Source organism: Coloeus monedula, assembly GCF_965178545.1.
Source record: "Coloeus monedula genome assembly, chromosome: 28".
NCBI lineage: Eukaryota > Metazoa > Chordata > Aves > Passeriformes > Corvidae > Coloeus > Coloeus monedula.
In genome coordinates this window covers 3,384,387-3,406,569 of record NC_138808.1, presented here as the reverse complement: position 1 = coordinate 3,406,569, position 22,183 = coordinate 3,384,387, and the positions used below count along the sequence as shown (strand labels likewise).

The window sequence follows — 22,183 nt, the reverse complement described above, 5'->3', positions numbered from 1 at the left end:
TTGGAAAAGACCTTGAGGATCATCGAGTCCGACCATGACCCAGCACCACCACGGTCAGCACCAATCTGTGTTCCCAGGTGCCACATCCAGAGGTTTTTTGGACACTTCCAGGGATGGGGACTCCACCACCTGAACAGGCAGGCCTGGGCAGGTTTAGAAACTTGTATTAATCAAACTAATTGCAGAAGGAAGGGATTTAATGCACCACCAGATGTTGGTGTCCTGGAAGCTGTTACTTTCAGCGATCCAACTGGATCGACTCCCTCCTGGAACAGGACTGGGATGTCCTTTCTCACACCATGAGCTTGACTTTTTCCACACTGCAACTATTTCACTGGGAGCTCTCTCCCAGTGCAGCACCAGCAGCGCCACTGCAATCCAGAATTGGATTCCACATAAAATGCCACATAAACCTGGGATATACTGTAATGCTGACTACAGACAGACACTGGGGGTAACCCTTGCTGCTCTATAAACTGGTTTTATATTAAAAAGTGCATCTATGATCATAAAATCCTAGAATATTCCAAGCTGGAAGGGACCCACGAGGATCATCAGTGGGAATTGTTACCGGTGCTCTTAAAACCCCAAAGGTCAGAGGATGTTTAATAATGTTTCTGAATAGATTTTTAAATGATACCCTCAGTGCTGGCCATTCTTTCTGCTATAATCTCTGGGGTTTTAGGTGTAAAAGCACCTAAAACAGGTCATCAGGAAAGGAATCAGTAATTGTAACGTGGAATCAAAAAAGGAAATAATCACCATACCCCCCCCCCCCCCCCCCCCCCCCCAAAATCTTCTGGTGAACAAAAATGAGTTGTAATTTGTTTGGGTTTATTTCTCAATCTTTTGGCCACTTTAGGCAGGAATTTTGAGCATCACAACCTTCACAGGACCCCTGGAACCAGCCCTGCCTCCAGCAGGGACAATGTGAAGGAACTGTTGGGATTTTCACATGGACAGGGCAGGACATTCCACTGCCCATCATTTCACTGCCACTTCTCTGAGAAACACGTACAGATCTCTGTAAACTCCCCCTTGAGGGTAAAATAAATGAATTTAGGCTTCCCCAAGAATGTTCAGCAAAAAGTTTACCACAAAGTAAAAGCCAATATTAAAAATCATTTCAAGGAGGGCCCAAACATTTGATGGACACAATAGAAAGAGCTCAGAAAAGAGCTGTCGACATTTCTTTAGGATTCTTTCAGAGCTAAACTTGCAGGAGCCATTGATTTTTTGTTTTCTTCACAGGTATAGATCTATTATTTAATACAACCCAACAGTTTGTAAACCAACTTTCTTGTGCTTCTGAAATATTGATGGCTTTTAGAAGGTTGGAAACTTGACTGAAAAAACTCAGTTCCACATATGAGGCCTAAAATGCTGCAGCTAAATCTATACCAAAGCACCAAAAACCCCCCAAACAAGCCACATTTTTCAACTGCTGCATTTTATGGCTTTTAAAAGCTGACATTCGTCAAGCTCTCCCTAAAAAAAAAATCCCCCAAAAAGCCAACATGTTTTTTCTTTCCCTTGCTTAAATGGGACTCGTTGTCTTTTCCCAAACTTTCCTTCTTGCTGGTTCAAAAATGTTCACGTTAGGCCTCTTTAATTGAATAACATCACTCCTGCTCTGGCCCAAAAATCAATTACTTCAGAGAACACATGGAGAAAATTTGGTCTAAACAAGTCTGCAATAATCCTGACACGAAGTTGTCAGCTTCCACTGTGCCTCAAAAGGCTTTTATAATAATATTTCCATATTTCCACAGGAATAGAGATGCTTTTGCAGGGAAGGAATCCACTGTGCTGTTATTTACACTAAAACAACCACTAATATTCCAATATAAATATTCATAGCTGGGGTTCCAGCCTTCCCTCCTTTCCCTGGGATGGTTACAGAGCTGGGATTCACAGGAGAGGGGACAAATATTGAGGGGTCCTCGAGCTCTCCTGGGGTCCCCTGTGCCATCAGGGGGGTGTGTGACACCCCAGCCCCCCCCCAAAATTGCTCACAGGACACTGGGGAGCCCCTGAGCAAGGAGCTCAATATAATAAAATATAAATTATTGGAGTTGAAAACAATCTTCACTCTCTGGTGCTGCAAACCAGCTTTTCTCAAAGGGTTTCCTACAGTTTGAAGGGTGAGACCAAGGCTACACAAATCCCACGCAAAAATTCCCAAGAGTAAACCAGGGTTACAAAAATCCCACCTGAAAATTCCCTCAAACAAACCAGGGCTAAACTAATCCTACCCCAAAACCCCCCAGAACAAAGCAGGGCTAAAAATCTGCCAGAATTCTGTGTGCTGGTCACGGACACGAGAGGGAAAAGCTTCTGATGTTTTCCATGGATGCTCCCCACATAATTTAATTCAGGCAGCTACTGAGGGAAACTGAGGCAGTGAGTGTGGAAGAGGCAGAACTCGAAGGGAAAAGCACTTAAAACTTGATGGATTCAGCCTCTGGAAGAAGAAAAGGGAGGATAACTGGAGTTTATAGCACAAATCCCAGCTGCTTTGGGCCTTTCCAGCCCTCCCAATCCATCAGTGCTGTTACCAGCGAAGCCTTTTCAGCCACTGGCACAGGGCAGGTTCAGGATCCACCTGATCCCAGCCTCGTTCCCTGTGGAATCCCCACACCTGTGGAACAGCTGCTGGTCTTTGCAGAAGGATTTTCCTCACCTGACAAGTCAAAAAACTGCTGAGAATTCAGCTTTGCGTTCGAACAGCCACACCCTGGGCCTGCTCCTGCCCAGCACGGCCAGCTCTGCCCTGGCTGCTGCCCAAAATCCACTCTGTGCATAAAAATGAGCAGAAGCATCACATAAAAGTGGAGGGTCAGCTTTTAAAACCCACCCTGAAGGGTTCAAAACCAAGCAGAGCTGGCACATCATAACAGGATTTATGGGCAGGGTGAGATTTGTTCGAATGTTGGACTTGGAGGCCTTTTCCAGCCTTAATGATCCTACAATAGGGTTCCTGCTGGGGTGAAAACTCACATCCCTTTTTTAACCTTATCCCAAAATACAACTGGTCTAAAGGCCCTCTGGACCTGATGCCAGTGAGACGCTTTTCCTTTGCTGCCAGCAGCTTTCCTCCCTCAATTTCCACCCTTTCTTTCCCACACCACATCTGGCTGCTAAATTCAGACCTGTGCCTGCATTTTCCTGCACTTCTTAAGCTATAAACTGATTTTCTTCCTGATGGGCACAGACAGAAATTCCCTGAACACGGGGCTCGAGGGCTGAGCAGCTCCAACCTTAATGAGGCATTCACAGCACCAGGTCCTGTGCAGCTCTAACAAGCAGCCCTTTATCATCTCCATCAGTTAATTTAACTCTGAGCCTTCAGATGCTGCAGCACAGACTTGTTTTACTTCATCTACATCTCTATCGACCTGTCTGTCATTTACATTATTTATCAAAGCCTGGCAGAGCATGCAGAGCTCCACCAAAAACCTGCTGGAACTGCCAGGCCCTGCCCAGACAAGCTGCTCTTCAAAGATACAAGGTTTGACGTGAGAGGAAGGGCAGGTGTGGCACAGAACACCTGCCACAGGTGCTGGACAGGACAAATTCCATGTTTTTCAGTGTAATACATCGATCATGTCAGGGCTGAGGTCAGGGATGCTGAGGAGGAAGGGATGGCTCCCTGCAGTGCTTCCCGAAGCTTTCCCAGCTTTTAAACTCATTTTATTGCCCAAAATACCTGTCATTTCCTGGGGGCGCTGCCCAGGGCTCTCATGGAAGGTTTGCTCTGCGTGGTTATTGCAGCAGGAGGCTGAAAAGGCCCAGCAATCACAGCAGCCCAGAGGGTGGGGGTTTCACCGAGGCCTGAGGCTTGTACACAAATCCGACCTGAAAATTCCCACAAACAAAGCAGGGCTGCACGATTTCCATCCAGAAATTGCCACAAACAAAGTAGGGTGACACAAATTCCATTCTGAAATTGCGACAAACAAAGCAGGGCGACACGAATCCCATCCAGAAATTGCCACAAACAAAACAGGGCGACACAAATCCCATCCAGAAATTGCCACAAACAAAGCAGGGCGACACGAATCCCATCTAGAAATTGCCACAAACAAAACAGGGTGACACAAATCCCATCCAGAAATTGCCACAAACAAAGCAGGGTGACACAAATCCCATCCAGAAATTGCCACAAACAAAACAGGGTGACACGAATCCCATCTAGAAATTGCCACAAACAAAGCAGGGCTGCATGATTTCCATCCAGAAATTGCCACAAACAAAGCAGGGCTGCATGATTTCCATCCAGAAATTGCCACAAACAAAGCAGGGCGACACAAATTCCATCCGGAAATTGCCACAAACAAAGCAGGGTGGCACAAATTCCATCCGGAAATTGCCACAAACAAAGCAGGGCGACACGAATCCCATCCAGAAATTCCCAAGAGCAATCCAGGGCTACACAAATCCTGCCTGAAAGTTCCAAAGAGTAAAACTGGGCCACCAAATCCTACCTAGAAATTCCTCATAGTAAAACAAGGCTACACAAATCCTGCCTGGAAATTCCCAAGAGTAAACCAGGGCTACACAAATCCCACCTGAAAACTCCCACAAACCAAGCAGGGCTACACAAATCTTGCCCAAAAATTTCCAGGAACAAAACAGGGCTACACAAACCCCACATGAAAATTCCCTGGAGTAAAATGGGACCACCAAACCCTACCTGGAAATTTCTCATAGTAAAACAGGGTTACAAATATCCCACCTGAAAATTCCCAAGAGTAAACCAGGGTTACAAAAATCCTCCTTGAAAACTTCCACAAACAAAGCAGGGCTACACAAATCCCACCTGAAAATTCCCAAGAGCAAACCAGGGCTGCAAAAATCCCACCTGAAAGTTCTGACAGACAATCCAGGGCTACACAAATCCCACCCGAAAATTCCCAAGATTACAACAAGGCGACAGAAATTCCATTTGAAAATTCCCAAGCTTAAAGCAGGGCTACCCAAATCCCGCCTGAAAAATTCTCTTAAAGCAAAACACACGGCTACACAAAATTTCCTTTTTCAGAACAGTTTCAGTTTGCTGCAATTGTCAACCTAAAACTTTATTAAATGGGAATGAACCACCAATTCCCTGCCACCAACCCAAAGATCCTGGAGTGAGTGTCCAGGTTTGTAACTTTGTACTCTGGTATCCTCTTCTTGACTGAAATTGATGGATTTTAATTTATTTATCCATCGTCACCGGGCATTATCACATCTCTGAATGTTTCTATCACCCATCACATAATAGCTAAACCCACTTTAAATAACTTAAATAACTTCTTGCACCTTAAGAAACCTGTATAAAACCAATAAGCAGAGGGAGGGATGCACACTCTACCCAATTAGTACAAGCTATTTTCATTTCTACTGTTCTAAACCCAGCTCCAGTTAGAACTTTAATGAGTTTAAGCAACAAGAGCCCCACGCTGATCACTGGACCAGAATGAAATTCAAGCACTACTTCAGAACTAATTTGCACAGAGAAATATAAACCAGGAGGCATTTACATCTCGCCAGGGGCAGTGCCAGTTCTTTAAAGATTAATACCTCCTTATTTTAGCTGATTTTAGAAGGAGAAGGAGGTGACCAGAGCCCCCCCAAGCAGAAAAAGGAGCTTGTGATGAGCTCCAGATGAAGGGATTCAACCACTAAACCAAGCCTAACAAACCTTTTAAGACCCTCACCTGGGTCTTAAAAAGCTGCTGCAAATTTGGGGTGTTTCTTTATAACCAATGTAAAAACCCTTTGGTGAGGCAACTTTAAACTTTCTTTTAAACATGTTTTAATAATTCAGTGTCTACAGAATGTTTTCTAAGACCTCCAAAGCTCTCCAGAAAGCACAGGATGGGCTTAAACCACTCCCAGCTTTCCAGCAGGCTCAGCACCTTTGTGAGGTTCCCTCTGAGGGTTCACCCTCGGTGTTTCCAGCTCTTCTCGGTCATGGACAGGTTGGAGAGAGCCCAGAGGAGGCCTCAGGGTGCGCAGAGGGATGGAGCAGCTCTGCTGCGAGGAAAGTCTGGGAGAGCTGGGATTGTTCACCTGGAGAGGAGAAGCTTTGGGGTGACCTCACTGTGGCCTTCAAGGACCTGAAGGAGCTGCAAGAAACATGGAGAGGAAATTTCCAAGGGCCTGGAGGGACAGGACACCAGGAATGGCTTCCCACTACCAGAGGGAAGGGATAGATGGGATACTGGGAAGGAATGAGTGGGGTAAGGGTGGGGAGGGGCTGGGATGGAATTCCCAGAGCAGCTGTGGCTGCCCCTGGATCCCTGGAAGTGCCCAAGGCCGGGTTGGAGCACCCTGGGACAGTGGGAGGTGTCCCTGGGCATGGCAGGGGTGGCACTGGGTGGGATTTAAGGTCCTTCCAAGCCAAACCATTCCAGGATTCCATGATTTAGTCTTGCAGGGAGAGCAGAGGGAGGGAACAGCTCATTCCTGGAGACACTCAGGGTTATCCTGCCGATCCCAATCCTGCTCCAAGGGGTCTCCAAGGACGATACACAAACCAGGGGCAGATCCAGCTCTGGGCAGAACTGGGACTGTGAACAGCCAGGCCTGGCCCCAGGCTGAGCAGGAATTCCAGCCCCTCAAGCATGGGGCTGGAGAGAAAGTGAACTGTAAATCATTCCCAAGGCACTTGCAGATAAAGCCTAAACTAATTAATATCAGAATTATTGATGCACAGCAAATATTTTGCAACGAATTTATCTGAAACTCTGCCACCACTTCCCATTTTCCAGCATTGATTTATAAATCACTGAACAAACAGTGGCATGTCCAATAAATACTTTATGAATGTTTGCCAGCCATTTATCTTACATAATATGATATAAATACATTGCAAATACCACAGTGTTTGAGGAGACTGTTTATAAATTACAACTTGAATATCATCAACAGTTTATGGGAGTGTTGCTCCCTTTGTCCAGCACGAGGCGTTTAAAAGGGATTTTCCAACCCAGGCCATTCTATGATTTTATGACATGACTTTTATGATGTATTTTGCTCTAAAGTATTGTGACCACATTCTCTATCCCAGCAGAACACTGACATCACTGTGTTTGCCAACCTGCCCTCTCTTTCAACCCTAAATCTCAGGAGAATTTGGGAGGAAAATGCTTTCTTTTCCCTCCTTCATCAGCCTCTCAAGATGCCCTGGATCCTGCTGTTCCGAGCACACCCTTTTAGCAACGAGAGCCCTCCAGAGCACTGGGGAGCCCGAGGCGCTGATTGAAAGTCACGAGCTGCTGGAGTTTGTGCCTTATCAACTTGATTTTCCTTTGCCTTTTTAATACACAAAATATCACTGGGGGGTGGCAGGGGAGGGGGGTAGGCACAGAGCCTGGTTTGACTTTGTCACTGATTTCTGTCTCACACCAAAAGTTGTCACCGAGACCAAGCTTGCAAAGAGCTGGGTTTAAGGTGTAGGCTCGGCCTTGGAAAGCTCCCACTTACAGCCAGGAAGGAATGGAAGAGTTAAACGCATTCCTGAAGTGTCCCAGTAAAGCAGAGACTCCACAGAGGTGAGGCAGCAGGACCCCCCAAGCTCCTGCAGGGCCCCTGCTCCACTCTTTTCCCACAGTTCCATAGGAATGCCACAGGAACGGGATCTGCTCCCCGGCCGGGTGGCAGCTGAGCACCTGCACCTCACCTGGGAGAGAGGCAGTAACTCCTGACTTACTCAAGGGTGCCTTGCAGGTGCTGCTGCTGAGTTTGGAATGACTCTGTTCCTTTCCTGCCCAATTCTGGGTAAATCCTGGAGGAAAAAAATTCCAGAAATTACTAAAAGAAGCGTGGATGGACTTGGCAGTTTAATTGTGCCTGTTTAGAGAGCTTGTCTTACCTGTAGTTCAATCCTGCAACTTTGATAAACATTAAATTATATAAAGATATTGCTCAGTTAATTGTTGAAGTCACCTAAATAATTCATGGGATCACAGAACCTTGGAATGTTTTGGGTGGGAAAGGGCCTTAAAGCCCACCCAGTGCCACCCCTGCCATGGGCAGGGACACCTCCCACTGTCCCAGCTGGCTCCAGCCTGGCCTTGGGCACTTCCAGGTATTTCCTTATTGACCCTTCTGAGGTTTTCTGTTTAACCTTCACAGTGTGGGGTCAGGCTGAAATGTTTCTAATCAGAGAATCATGGAATGGTTTGGGTTGGAAGGGACCTGAAAAATCCATTTCCAACCCCTTGCAGGGACACCTGCCCCTATCCCAGGTTGCTCCAAACCCCGTCCAACCTGGCCTTGGACACTTCCAGGGATGGGGCAACTGCAGCTTCTCCCCCAAAAGGGGCTGCTTTATTCTTATTCGCCGCTGGTAATGACACTTTTTAAAATCAAGATACTCAAGTCTCCTCTTCCCAGTGACGAGCAGGGTCTGCGGGGATCAGAACATTTCCTGCCCTTGCCCTGAGGAATGGCTGGTGTGTCCCTGAAATCTGTGTTCCTCCATTTTCTGGGGATCAAGGAAAGATCTTAATTCCTGCCCTCCGACAAGCCCAAACTCCAAGTCAGTCCGAGCCTTCTTTATTGCTCCCACTCTTATGAGGAAGGCATTAATATCAGACAGGTAATTTATTTTTCTTAATTTAAGGCAAGGTTCCAGCTTGATGGACTCACAGCCCCACCAACCCCCCCTTCCTTTCTACAGCTTTAAAAGTGACAAGTGACATTTAAAGGAGCCAAAACCACCCCAAAATTAATAACTTTCAATACACACTGCATTAGACCCTTAAATCTTCATGCAGCTTGAAAATATCTATAAAAGCACTAGATTTGCCATGGCCAATGTGCCAAATTCCTTCAGGGACTTTTTCCAGTAGGGAGTCAGGATGAAATTGTGTTTATCAATCTTCGGAACACTTGCAATTCATTACGGAAAAGGGCAGCTTATTCCGAAAGATTTTCAAATCTCACAGCAAAATATTGCCAGCCTTGGAAATAACTCTGAGCAGGAGAAGGGCTGGGACAGGCTCTGGGATGCAGATCCCACCCCAGCATTCCCAGGACAGGGGAATTTCAGTGCCCCATGGACAGCTGGAAGATGGTTTTGAGTGAGGGAGAAAAGCAGGAGCCAATTTTCCCAAAAAGTCTTTAAAAACCTGGTATTTGGTCCCATTGGTTGCCGGTTTTTTGCAGAGCACGGAGCTCACAGCTCAGCAGCTCCTCTGGGGGCTCTGTGACCTCCGTGGTGCCACCAAAGCGAGGCCCCTTCATTAACGCCCCTTTTGCTGTTTGCTGGGAGAGGAATCCCCGGGAACAGCATCAAAGTTTAATTTTGGGGTCTTACCTGGAGATCTGGCGAGTTTCTCCATCCTCCCTGGCAGAGCAGCCACTTCCCTCACCAGAGCTGTGTGAAGAGGAGTAGAAAGACCTTCCCTAAGGAGAGCTGGGACACGGTTTGAAGCTGAAGGTGCAAGAGAATCACATGAATCCAGGAACCGAGACTTTAAAAACAAAACAACAAATATAAAACTCATAACAAAAGGCTGGAGGTCAACACGTTAATCTTGGCTTCTGGAATAATGGAAGAAGAGCAAATTTTATATAAATTTCTTTGGCTTTAATTACAGGCAGGAGAGCTAAAATTTCAATTTTTGTTAATTCTGGAGCCCTCCATCAGGTTGTAAAGAGCCCTTTTGGTCTGATCACTTGAGCTCGGTCCAATGGCTTCTGCTTTGATCCAAAGCAATCCAGGACACAAATTTTTGGCTCCTCAGGACCTTTAGCACTTGAGGAAGGTTTAACTTCAGCCTTCAACTCATTCTTGGAGCTTTTTCTCCTTAATTTTTAAGGATACAAACAGGAGTTATGGGGTTCTTACCCAAACTGGCATCAGGGTATAAACAGAGGAAACCCAGCAACATTTCAGGCAGAAAACCATGAATTCACCCAGAGACTGAGCCCACAGGAGTTTATTTTGTTCCCACAATTCCCACTAATTGCCAAGAAAATCTGTAATCTAATGTCAGTTCCAAACATCCTCCAAATCGATGCTAAAATTAGGTTATTTTGAAATAAGGACATGAAAAAGGGGGAGTTTGTTTAATTTTCAGGATTCTCTTCAGGAGCTTTTCCCAGAGCACGAGGGGAAGCTGCATTCAAGACAATTATAGATGGAATTAAAAAATAAACAATATATTCTCCAATATCAACATGCCCAGCAGGTGGGGGGTTAAGGAAAAACACACCAAGACAATGAATATTTCTGGGTGACATTTCCTTCCTGGGTCCTGGCAGACACAGAACGATCCTCTTAAAAATTAAACCTGGATTATACAACTGCTAATTAATCATATTAATGATCCTGACAATAAAAATATTTCCATTCTCATCTTTCAGGAGCATGGGAATGCTATTCCCCTTTGGATATTTCTTGGAATGCATCCTCCTGCTGACCTGGAGCTGCCAGGAATGGATGGAAGCTCTTCCATTTTCAGCTCCATGGGTCAGTGTTTCAAACTCCATTTGAAGTGTTTGGAGCAGCTTTTTCCCTCCATCCGTGGCACTGCCGAGGCTGGCAGATCTCAGGAGATCTGATCTGCAAGCTCCTCACCTGGATTTTCACTCCATTTGCTCTTTATTTCCCGCCCAACATTTAATTCTAAATGCGTTACCTTCCATGCATCACATTGACTCCGTGTGTCCACACCTCCCTGCGCAGCCCAGCACATCCACCCACATCCTTCCTTGCCTTCCAGGGAAAAATAAATCACTTTTCCAGGTGAGAAACACAGGAGACAATAGAATATTGTATCTATGAGACAGCACTCAGCGCTTGCAGAAACTCATTCATCCTTGTGGCCAAGATTTCTCATAACACACCCAAAGAAATACTTGAAATAATCACCAAATGCATTCTATCCTAAATGTTGTTGATGTGTTATTCCCCCTCCAGATAAAAACTCATCCCTTGTGTTCTGATCTGAGTTGGGTTAGCTCCAGTTCAGGTTTGCAGATGAAAAACCTCTCTTCTGATTAAAAACGCAACTTTTAGTTAAAAAAGAAAGTTGTTTTCCCTCTCTTCCCCTCCCCCAGGCCCCAAACCACCTCTTTTTTCAGACAAACCAAATAAATTGAGCTTCTCCAGACTCAGGTTGTTTAAATTCAGAACAATTCCCTGATTTCCTTCCAAGGGGGGAGAAACAGGACCCAGCGTTGTCCCCTCTGTCCACGGAGTCCCCATGTCCCACACCCAGAGAAATCATTCAAACAGTAGCTTGGCTGTGGTGTCCCAACCACAAAATAATATGTTTATTTTTTTTTCCATCACTTTTTTTTTTGTTGTTGTTTGTTGTTGTCATTTTATTGATAAAAACTACACAAAAACTAACTGATCATAATAATTAATTAAAAAAACCAAACCAAAACCAAAACCCAAACCAAAAAACAACGTTACACATTCTGCTGTGTTTTAGAAATTGTGTCAGCCAGTGAGTTGCACTAAATGCTCTTTAAAAGATTTTCCTTCTGATCCGTTTCAAGCGCTTCACTTCCATTTTGGTTCCCAAACGTCCGTGAATTTTGCTTAACAAGCACCACTGGCCTGGAAATCTGAGTCGTGACTCCGTTGCAGTATTTTCCCCCTTTTTTTAGAGCCCAAAAAGGTATTAGAGTGTCAACAATGAAGCACAATGAAGATAAAAAATCAAAAGCCCCCTCCATAGTGTACAGCCTGTGTCTTAAATGTACATGCACCCGAGTTTCTTTGTTTCTGCTGCATCAATTGCCAAGGTCCTTTTGGTTCAACATAAGCTTTAATGCCCATGTCTGAAGGTTGAAATATTAATGCTCGACCACTTGAAAAACAACCAAAAAAAAAAACCCCAACCCAAAAAACCAATCCCCGAAAGGAAAAAACAAAATATAGAGCTATCTTTTGTTGGTTTAAAAAGAACAAAAATAGTCAACGGATCTTTGTAATAAACACTTAATAAGGGAACATGGCTGACCCTCCCCAGAGCCTCGCCCTCCCCACCCCGTTTATTTTTACCTGTGGTTCTCCTTCCCTGGAACCGTGCAATGTAGAAAAATCAAATATACAAACAAAACTCTTAATCCATCCCTTTATGTAGCTAGAGTGAAATCTATTTGTTGTTGTTGTTGTTGTTGTTCTTTTTAATAAGAACTCGACAATCTCTCTCTTTAATATTTACACTGAGGAATTTGTTTGAAAGTTTAAAGCAAAGAAAATCCTGAAGTTCTCCGCGTGTGTTCCGCACGCCGGCGTTCGCGGTGCGCGGAGGCCGCGACCATCCCCTGCCCTCGGAACGTTTGCCGCTGGAATGGTGGGGTTTTAGCGCCTTGCCTGGTCTCCTCCCAGACGAAAGGTCCCTCCCAGAGCTGTCCCCCGGAGGTGGCTCCGTGTTAGTTGGGTATTCTCTCGATGTAGATGGCGGGGGCGGCGGAGCGCGCGATGGTGGCAATGAAGCTGCGGTCCCGGCCCAGGTCCAGGTTGGAGGTCTCCGCCTGCTCCCGGGACACCGTCTCGTAGCCCTTGTTCACGTGGAGGGGCTTGTGGGCCTGGCAGTAGCCGATCACGGGCTGGTCGTAGCTGTAGTAGGGTAAAGTCTTCATGTGGTGAGGGACCTGCACCAAAAAACGGGACCAAAGAACAGCAACCGTCAGCACTGGGCTGAGCCTCGTGTTCGTGCAGCATCACCAGAAATCCCAACGCGGCCTCAACCCCCCGGGATCAGCCCACAGGAGAAACCCCTGAGGGTTCCCAGCTCCCTGCAGCACATTCAGGTCCCTCTGGAGCAGCACTGCCAAGCTGGAAGAGCTGCAGTTGTTCAGCCTGGAGGAGGAAATGCTCCAGGGGGATCTTAGAGCCTCTTCCAGTGCTTCAAGGGGCTGATAAAAAGGAGGGAGAGGGACTCTTTATATGGATGGTGGTTTTACACTGCCAGAGGGCAGGGATGGATGGAATATTGGGAAGGAATTCCTGGCTGGGAGGGTGGGAAGGGACTGGGACAGAATTCCCAGAGCAGCTGTGGCTGCCCCTGGATCCCTGGAAGTGCCCAAGGCTGGGCTGGAGCACCCTGGGATAGAGGGAGGTGTCCCTGCCCATGGCTGGGGTGGAATGGGATGATTTTAAGGTCCCTCCAACCCAAACCATTCCAGGATTCCGCGGTCTGTGCTATGGGTCCCCACTCCTGGATGGATCTCCCACCTGGCAGTGCTGGAGCCAGAGCAGAGGGAGCTGCTCTGCCTCCCTCCCTCCCTTTCCCAGTGTGTGGGCAGATGTTCAGACTGCTCCATTCTGGCTCTCTTGGACAACCTGGCTCTGAAGAACAAACCAAGGGGTTTGTAAAGCCAGCAGCTCCCAAAAACTGTCCCCTTTTTCCAGCGCCTGGAGAGGAGCTGAGCATTTCCGGAGTGCCCAGACCAGCCTGGGAATATCAAAGGCAGACCCAGCTGGCAGCGGGGTGGTGTCAGCACAGCTGGAACACGGGTTATTGCTTGGTGCCAGCACAGCTGGAACATCTGTTTATTGCTGCCAGGACAAAGCTGCTCACCCAAGGTCACGATTCCCTGCGTTCTTTATCTTCCAGCCTCCCCAAGATAAACACAATGAAAGCAGCTCCACTGCTGCTCACCAGAGCTGAGCACATCCACACCTCGTACAAATGTATTTCCAAACGCTGCCAGATCCATCCTGAATCCCAGCTCTCCCTTATGTAAATCCTCAGAAACTGCCAGCCCCCCACCTGCTTTTTCCTTTTTTTTTTCCTTCCATAAATATTCTACGCTTGCAAATGTTAATCCTACGACTAAATATGATTTATGGCACAACATCAGATACAAATCTTTGCAGATAATTTTATCATCTGCAAGAGATGAGCTGATCAAGTCGAAAGAAATATGCTCTGAGGGAGAAAAACACACACGGCAGGAGAGAGAGAGGCGAGAGTTGATTCTAACGCTGCCAGCAAACCTGAGCTCATTATAGCTGGAGATATCCTACACATAATCCAATCTTGGAACAAATGCCTTTTGATTTTCCAGGCTGAACTTTAAGTGAAGACCACAGAGCTAATTTCTCCCAAATTTTCATTGCCCGGTGCTCTTCATCCCGAAAAAGCATGGAAAAAGCAAAGGCACTGAGGCTAACTGGGAACTTTTGCAGGGTCAGAGTTCCTCTTGATGTGGATCCCCTGCAGAACGCTGGAGAGATCCCAAAATCCTTCCAAGAGCTGGAATTCAGCTGCGAATATGATTTGACATGCCAGCTGAGCGGCAGGGATGCGGAGGACAAGCTGCTGGGGGGAATTTGGTGGAACAACTGTGCTCACAAGTGGATCCACAAGACCCTGGATGTCCCCTTGGATAGAGCAATATCTGCGCCAGTTCCTGTCAGGCCGGAGTTTGGCCTCAGTTTTAAGGCAGCTCTTTATGATTCCATAAAAGCCAAGGACTGTTTGTGTTGTGCAGAGCTGAGGGATGGAGGTCCTGCCTCGGCAGCAATAACACACAGCCCATTAAGCACCTGAGGCCTGGCTGCGAGCTCCAAACGGTGTCAGAGGGATCGGGATCTCCACAACATCCCTAAAAAGTGATAAACACGGGGTTTGCAGCCCTTTTCCAGTGGCATTATAGAATCTCTCCCTAATTTTCACTTCCAAGGTCTGTGCACATATAAATCACAGCAGTAAGGGTCGCTGGGTGGAGGGAGGGTGGATGTTCTTTATCAGTGTAAAAAATAAAACAGAACAGGTGGATCAGGTGAATTTGCAGCTTAAATAAAATCAGGATGTTGCAGGTTAATCTGTAGAGCTTTTTTAGGATAAGGAGGCCCAGCAAGGGGTTCTCAGGCCTGGCCCTCGCGCTGCTCTTCCTCTTCCTCTTTTGGGACCTGGGTTTCACTAAGGGAAATTAAAGAAATAATGGTGTCAAATGACTGTGGGAAGCTCTGTCCTTGGCAAAGACTGAAGGCAGATATGCCACCAGCCCCTGGCACCCCTGACAGCCCTTAGGATGCTCTGGAATCAAGAAAACACCACAAGAACGATTCAAACCTTCCTGGTCAAAGGGAAGAGCCCAGGACTGTCCCACAAAGAGCCCTGTCCTTCCCCGGAAGATAACTTTGTGTTTGCAGGAAGACACGAGGGCTCGGTTTTATTTACACCGAGGTGACCACAGGTGACACCTGAGCCCCCAAAGCTTTTCCAGGACACAGCCTTGATGGTGGAAACTGCTGCAAACGTGGGGACAGCTGTACCAGCACTCATCCCATGAAATGATGGAAAACCCTGATGATGCTGCTCACTCTACACAAAGCTGTTACTATTCTATTTTTACAGATTCAGAGATCAACAAAACATATTCGAAATCATCTAAGCTGCAGAGAATTAATTTTAGAAGTGTTTTTGTTCCAGCTTCTGAGGTAATTTCTTTTTTCTTTCACTCCTGCTATGGAACTAATACCTGTGACACTCAGATGTGACCTTGCACAAGTCATTTTATGAGCTGGAAAATGAGAAGCTTCAGTCCTGCCCCTGCTTGTCCTTGGAGTCTGGAGCTCTTTGAGGTGAGGGCTGTTTGTGCAGGGACTAAAACAACCTGGCTGTGGCCTAAGCTGGGCCTTTTCAGCTGCTTTGGCCTCCAAGATACAAAAAACAAAAAACAACAACCAAACAGAAAATAGCAGAAAAAATTCCAGAGAAATAAATACAAAAATTCCAGACAAATAAATACAGCCCTGGGATTGTGTCCTCAAGAACTGGAACAGGCTGGTGGTGGAGTCCCCATCCCTGGAGGGATTTAACATGGAATCCTGGAATGGTTTGGGTGGGAAGGGACCTTAAAGCCCACCCAGTGCCACCCCTGCCACGGGCAGGGACACCTCCCGCTGTCCCAGGGTGCTCCAAACCCTGGCCCTGGGCACTTGCAGGGATCCACAGCTGCTCTGGGCTGATGTATCTCTTCAGACCATTTTCTGAAAATTTTGTATTTAATTTTTCTCTTTCATTCCCATTTTAATTTCTCAAACCAGCACTGCCCAATCCTTTCCTGAAGTACTAAAAGTTTTTGCGGCAGGAAAACACAAATCAGCATGAGAATGAGCTCCAAAGTCACCGACACACGATGAACATTTAGAGTTTAGCCCATGTGTGCACCAGGTAGAATTCTCTGCCACACTGTCCGTCCTTCCCTGAGAGGGTGGGGAGGGGCTGGGATGGAATTCCCAGAGCAGCTGTGGCTGCCCCTGGATCCCTGGAAATGCCCAAGGCCAGGCTGGAGCACCCTGGAACAGTGGGAGGTGTCCCTGCCCATGGCAGGGGTGGCACTGGGTGGGCTTTGAGGTCCCTTCCCACCCAAACCATTCCATGATGATTTCATTATTCCAGCCAAAGCTGCAAAGAGTTAATTAAGCAAAGCCTGGAGTCATTCCCCTGTGAGAACTGTGAGTGTTCGGGCGGGTTTGGGCTCTAGGCCTGGATTAGTTTCCCAGTATTGACTTCTCAAGCCCACACCCCACAGATCTCCACTCTAAACATAATAAATGCATCCAAGCAGCCACACACTTCAGCCAGAGCTCCTGTTACGAGCACAATTTACATAAATCCCCAGCCACGGGAGGAAGACAAAAGATTTAGTGGTGGAAATTTAAGGAATGCAAATCCTCCCTGTCACAGTCCAAGCGACACTGGAGAGGTTCCCAGCTCAGCAGCTTTGCTGGAGCACAAGTGCTCCCCTCAAAACCAACTGGAGTTGAAGGAGCTACCTGACATGGAGGGAGATCCTGGCCTGCATTGGAAAGGTGTCACCCGAAATTCAGAGAGATCCTGGCCTGCATTGGAAAGGTGTCACCTGAAATTCAGAGAGATCCTGGCCTTCATTGGAAAGGTGTCACCCGAAATTCAGAGAGATCCTGGCCTGCATTGGAAAGGTGTCACCTGAAATTCAGGGAGGTTCTGGCCTGCATTGGAAAGGTGTCACCCGAAATTCAGGGAGGTTCTGGCCTGCATTGGAAAGGTGTCACCTGAAATTCAGGGAGGTTCTGGCCTGCATTGGAAAGGTGTCACCTGAAATTCAGGGAGGTTCTGGCCTGCATTGGAAAGGTGTTTCTCAACACCCCCTGCCCACTTTTCCTCTGCCAGCCACTACCAATGTTCAGCTCAACCCTCAGGCATCCAAACATCCAAATCCACAGACCCACACTGCAGTTTGGATTCTTTGTCTTTTACATTCCTTTGACACTACACTGAATTTTACCAGCAGTTTTACTTAGGTTGAAAATACCTGGGAGTTAATTAGCTGTGATCGTCACACACGAAAGTTCTATTAAAAATAGTCAGAGATTAGAATTTAGCCTGGACTTCTGTTTTTTGTAGGTGCAGCCATCAAACCCTAGTTTTTTAGCCAAACATCAATAAAAATCCTTATTCTGGAGCTTGGAAAGCACAGCAGTAGGGACATAACCTCGCCCTATTTCCACTGGAAGCAGGGAGCTGTAAAGGATTTGGGCTGGGGTCTGAGTGAGCACCGAGTGACCTCATTTCCAGAGTGCTTCTGTCTCACCTCTCCTTTGTTAAACACTCTCACCCGTTCTTAATTCCTTGCTCTGCCTCCCAACAGGACACCTCAGACAAGCTGGAGTCCAGACCAACGTGATCTCTAGGATGTGGCACCTCCCTATCAAGCAATTCCAGGAGGGAATACTGAGTTCTTGGACCATCTGCAGCTCCTGCTCCAGTATTTCCCTCTGTGCCCACAGCAGCGGCCTCACTGCAGGGAAAACTCCTCGAGGATCAGGCAGAGATGAACTCTGCCTCACCCAGAATCACTCCAGCCAGACCCAATCACCCGTCTCGGGCTGAAACAATTCCCTGGTGTTCGATAAATCAAAATTTGGCTGCCTGGGTTTTGGGAACAGTTCTTTTCCGTGCTGGAAATGCGATGAGTTTGTTCTTTATGCTCAGTTTGGAAGAAGGATCCCTCCCCATCCATTGTCCTGCAGAGCAGGAAAGTCTTTGTGGAGACACAGGAATGGCCGTGGGTGTCTGCGTGACTCACTGCCAGCATTCCCAGCAGGAGACAGGAGTGTAATCTGTGCAAGGACTGGCAAGCCCAGCAGTCTCTGGGGAGAAGTTTGGATGGAGTGGAGTTTATTTTATCCCTGAAAGGAGATGGTGCAAAGGCTCACGCTGTCACAGGAGCCTAAACCCCGGATCCTGGCAAGGGAAATGATGCATGTTTGAGTCCCAGACTGTCTCAGCTGTGTCAGTCTGGACACCTTGGCTTTATCCAGGCACTGTCTGGACCCTGCAGTTCAAACCCTTCCATTCTGGTGCCTCTGTTTTCAAAGAGGAGGAACACCCTGGGTGGAAAACTCAGCACCTGCTCCATCCCTCCTGCTGGGAGCTGCCATGGGACAGCCAGCCCTGCCTCACAGGGGACACATTGCCCTTTTTGAACAATAAAAATGCAGCATGGATATTCCCTGGTAGTTGAACATCACCTGGTTTCACATTTGCTGGTAATCTCTAATCCAGGTAAGATGATTCCTGTGGAAGTGCTTGCCCAGTTAATGATTACATGAATTAATTACACGCAACTTTAGGAGCTGTCCATATGCAGGGGAAACTTGGAGTTACAAAACGTGGAAGCGATGTTTTCTCATTAGTGCTAATATTTAGTCTCAGAGCACCATGACTTCATTGGTGAATTAGCATCAGAGCTGTTGATAAATCAAATTCAGAGTTCATTTCCAAGCCGATCATAATTTAGAGTAAAAATAAGCAAGATGTTCAGTGGTAGCGCGGCGATTAGCGGAGCACGCGGCTTCACCTCAGAGACAGATTGATTGGGCACATTAGGCAGACAGAGCTGGGATAAACAATTCCAGCGCATTTCCCGCCGCTGAAAAATCACAGGCAACAGTCCTGGAACATCCCTTTGGAGTCAGTGCAGAAAAATATCCCTGTTCAGGAAACTGCCTCATCAAACATTCCCATCAAACCCATTCCGAGGGACAAACGCAGGCTCTGAGCTCGGTGCTGAAATATGAGCGGGTCTGTGTGTTCTGCCTCCACTTGGAACAAACACAGAAGTGCCTGGCTGCTTTTTGGAACAGGCCTTTTGTTCTGCAGTCTGTGTTTCCTCAGGTAATGCTCATATTGATAAAAAAAAAAAAATCAAAATCTCGTTTATTAAAACATTTCGGCACTTGGGTGTCGGAGCGCTCGGCTCTGATGAGGGTTTGTGAGCTCTGCTGTCACGGAGCTGTCCCTGGGACATCTGAGCAGCTCAGGAAATCTGCCAGCTGCAGTTTTAGGTGAAAGCCTTCAAGCTCCTTAATTAGCCCAGGTTTTCTGAGAGCTGCAGAGCCCACGGGGAGCTCCATCTGGGGCTGGTGCCTCCGTTAGGCACAAAGGGTGGAGCAGGAGCTCTGGGGAGCTGGAACTGGAGGTGCAATTCCCACAATCAACCTCCTGCAATCTCACCTCCAATTTCCTTCCCACCGCTCAGAATCCGTGGCTGTGCCTCCTCGCTCTTCTGTCCTCCCAAATCACATCCCCAGTCTCTGCAGCTGCCCCTGGCACTGAGGGAGGAGGTGGCAGCTTCAGGCTGGAGGGAAGGTCCCCCGTGGCACTGAGCCACTGCCCCAAAGTCAGCAGTTCCACAAGGAACACCAACCATCTGCCAGTTTTCTCCAGGAAATCCAGGACAGCCTGCTGAACGTCCACCGAGGGCTGGTGTTCCACGGGGATGGGGCAGTTCCTGGTCAGCTCCTTGGGGATGGGGCAGTTCCTGGTCAGTTCTGCAGGGATAGGACAGTTCATGGTCAGCTCTGCAGGAATGGGCAGTTCCTGATCAGTTCTTTGGGAATGGGGCAGTTCCCGGTCAGTTCTTCGGGGATGGGGCAGTTCCTGATCAGTTCCTCGGGGATGGGGCAGTTCCCGGTCAGTTCTTTGGGAATGGGGCAGTTCCTGGTCAGTTCTTTGGGGATGGGGCAGTTCCTGGACAGTTCTTTGGGAATGGGGCAGTTCCTGATCAGTTCCTCGGGGATGGGGCAGTTCCTGGTCAGTTCCTTGGGGATGGGGCAGTTCCTGGTCAGTTCCTCGGGGATGGGGCAGTTCCTGGTCAGTTCCTCGGGGATGGGGCAGTTCCTGATCAGTTCTTCGGGGATGGGGCAGTTCCTGGTCAGTTCCTCGGGGATGGGGCAGTTCCTGGTCAGTTCCTCGGGGATGGGGCAGTTCCTGGTCAGTTCTTTGGGAATGGGGCAGTTCCTGGTCAGTTCTTCGGGGATGGGCAGTTCTTGATCAGCTCCTCAGGGATGGGGCAGTTCCTGGTCAGTTCCTCAGGGATGGAGTAGTTCCTGGTCAGTTCCTCGGGGATGGGGCAGTTCCTGATCTCTTGAGTGCTTGTGCACACACACACAAAGTGGAATATAAGTCCAAGTGCTTTACAGAGTTAAGCCTGTCTTAAATAAAGCCCAACTTCTCCTTGGCTTCCCTCCTCTGCAGGCTGTTTTCCCTTGCCTTACGCTAATGCCCACCTGTAATAATTCCACAAATTGATCCTATGGGCATCCTGTATCCATTGCCATCCCTGGAGCTGTCCAAGGCCAGGCTGGACTGGGCTTGGAGCAGCCTGAGATAGTGGGAGGTGTCCCTGCCCATGGCAAGGGGTTGGAATGAGATTATTTTAAGGTCCCTTCCCACCCAAACCATTCCAGGATTCTGCGATTCCATGTCCCACCCTGAGCTCCACTCACTTAGACTTGGATCCTGCCAGTCCGAAGATCAAATCACGGTCTTTGGAGCCAAGCCTGGAATATTTTGCAGGGTGATGGGGTTGGGCACAGGCTGGCTTCTTCAATGTATGGAACGGAAACCTGTTCCTTATAAAAATCTAAGCTGGAGGCAAAAGGTTGTTTTGGCAGGTCTCAGACCACGTCCTAGTGAAAAAAGTTGGTGTCAGTGGAAATTTGGTGCCTAAATTCTACAAAAAGATCATGAATCTTATTCAATTCTTGTATTTCTGTGGAAAAGGGATCCCAAAATTGGCATGGACTGACAGAAGAGAGGCCTTGGTACAGAAAATGTAGAGAAACAACAGACAGGAGACACGGGACAAAGATGCTGCAGCCGCCAGTTCCCTCTCCAGGCCCTATTAAAGGTCTATTTGTAGTTCATTAAAAGGCTACTGATAATTAATAGCTACAGGAATGAAACAAACATCATTGTGTTAGATGTGATTAGAGGCAGATTAACCCAAGGAATTGCATATCTTGCTAATAAGCAATTTAGGAATCTATGGGATTATATAATACTTCATAAAATTGGTCAATTTAATACAAACTGAATTAAAATGCAGCTATTAATTTCTAATTTGAGATGAGAATATTCACCAACTTTAAACCATCTAGAGGCCTCACCAAAGAGAGAATTTTATGAGTTATTGGGTCACCCTTGCCAAGTGCATTCCAGGTTTTTAAACCCTGGAACATCACCCTGACAGTTCCGCTGACATTGTGAACTGGATTTGAAGCTTTCCTTGCCTTCCCTACAGATAAATTCCTAATCCTTCTCTCCAATCACACAAACGCCTTTCCCTTTAAAGCAGAACCTCTCCACGGACTCTTTAACTGAGTGTGTTTTTCTAGAGATCAGGAGAAAAATCATCCACACCCCACTGCTCCCTCCATGGGCAGATTTGATCTTTCAATCAGGAAATGAAAAGGTTTCCCTAAAGGAAACTCCCAGAAAGAAGAAAAACCCTTCTAAGCCTTGTTATTGTTCCTCGGGCAAAATATTTCTTTTAAATGGCTTGATCTGTTTTTTTATGGCGTGTCTGGCTCCCGACAAAAAGCCGCACTGATGAAAAACTCGGAGTGAGATGCACGGGAACCTTCGATTTTCCGCCGTGGAGGGCCGATCAAATAAACAAACTCTCCAGATATTCTAATTGGAAAGCCATTAATAATTGCTGTGGGTGCAGTGGGATCGTTTCCTATGGAAGTCGATAGGGGTGGAAGCCTGGGGGGTCAGCAAAGCTTAGGGACAGCAGTGAGTCCCTCAAACACGGTGCAGCTCCTTGGAGTAATTCCTTTTCCACGTCCAAAAGAATCCCATTGGGAGCCTCTCCATGTCTTTGGGTGCCCAAATGCACAGAGCTCCCAAAATTTAAGCCAACTCAGTTCTTATTTAGA

At 47.3% G+C, this 22,183-nt stretch overlaps 1 protein-coding gene across 1 annotated transcript in view; it reads right to left on the bottom strand.

Annotated features, from left to right (window-relative positions):
• Positions 1-12,390: 12,390 nt before the first annotated feature.
• LRRTM4 (leucine rich repeat transmembrane neuronal 4) overlaps positions 12,391-22,183 on the bottom strand; it is a gene marked incomplete at both ends in the record, with an annotated part of 195,807 nt that continues 186,014 nt past the window's right edge. Inside the window, one exon of the mRNA XM_082298291.1 lies at positions 12,391-12,612. Coding sequence (XP_082154417.1) covers positions 12,391-12,612 — 222 coding nt within the window. The remainder of the gene's footprint in view (positions 12,613-22,183) is intronic.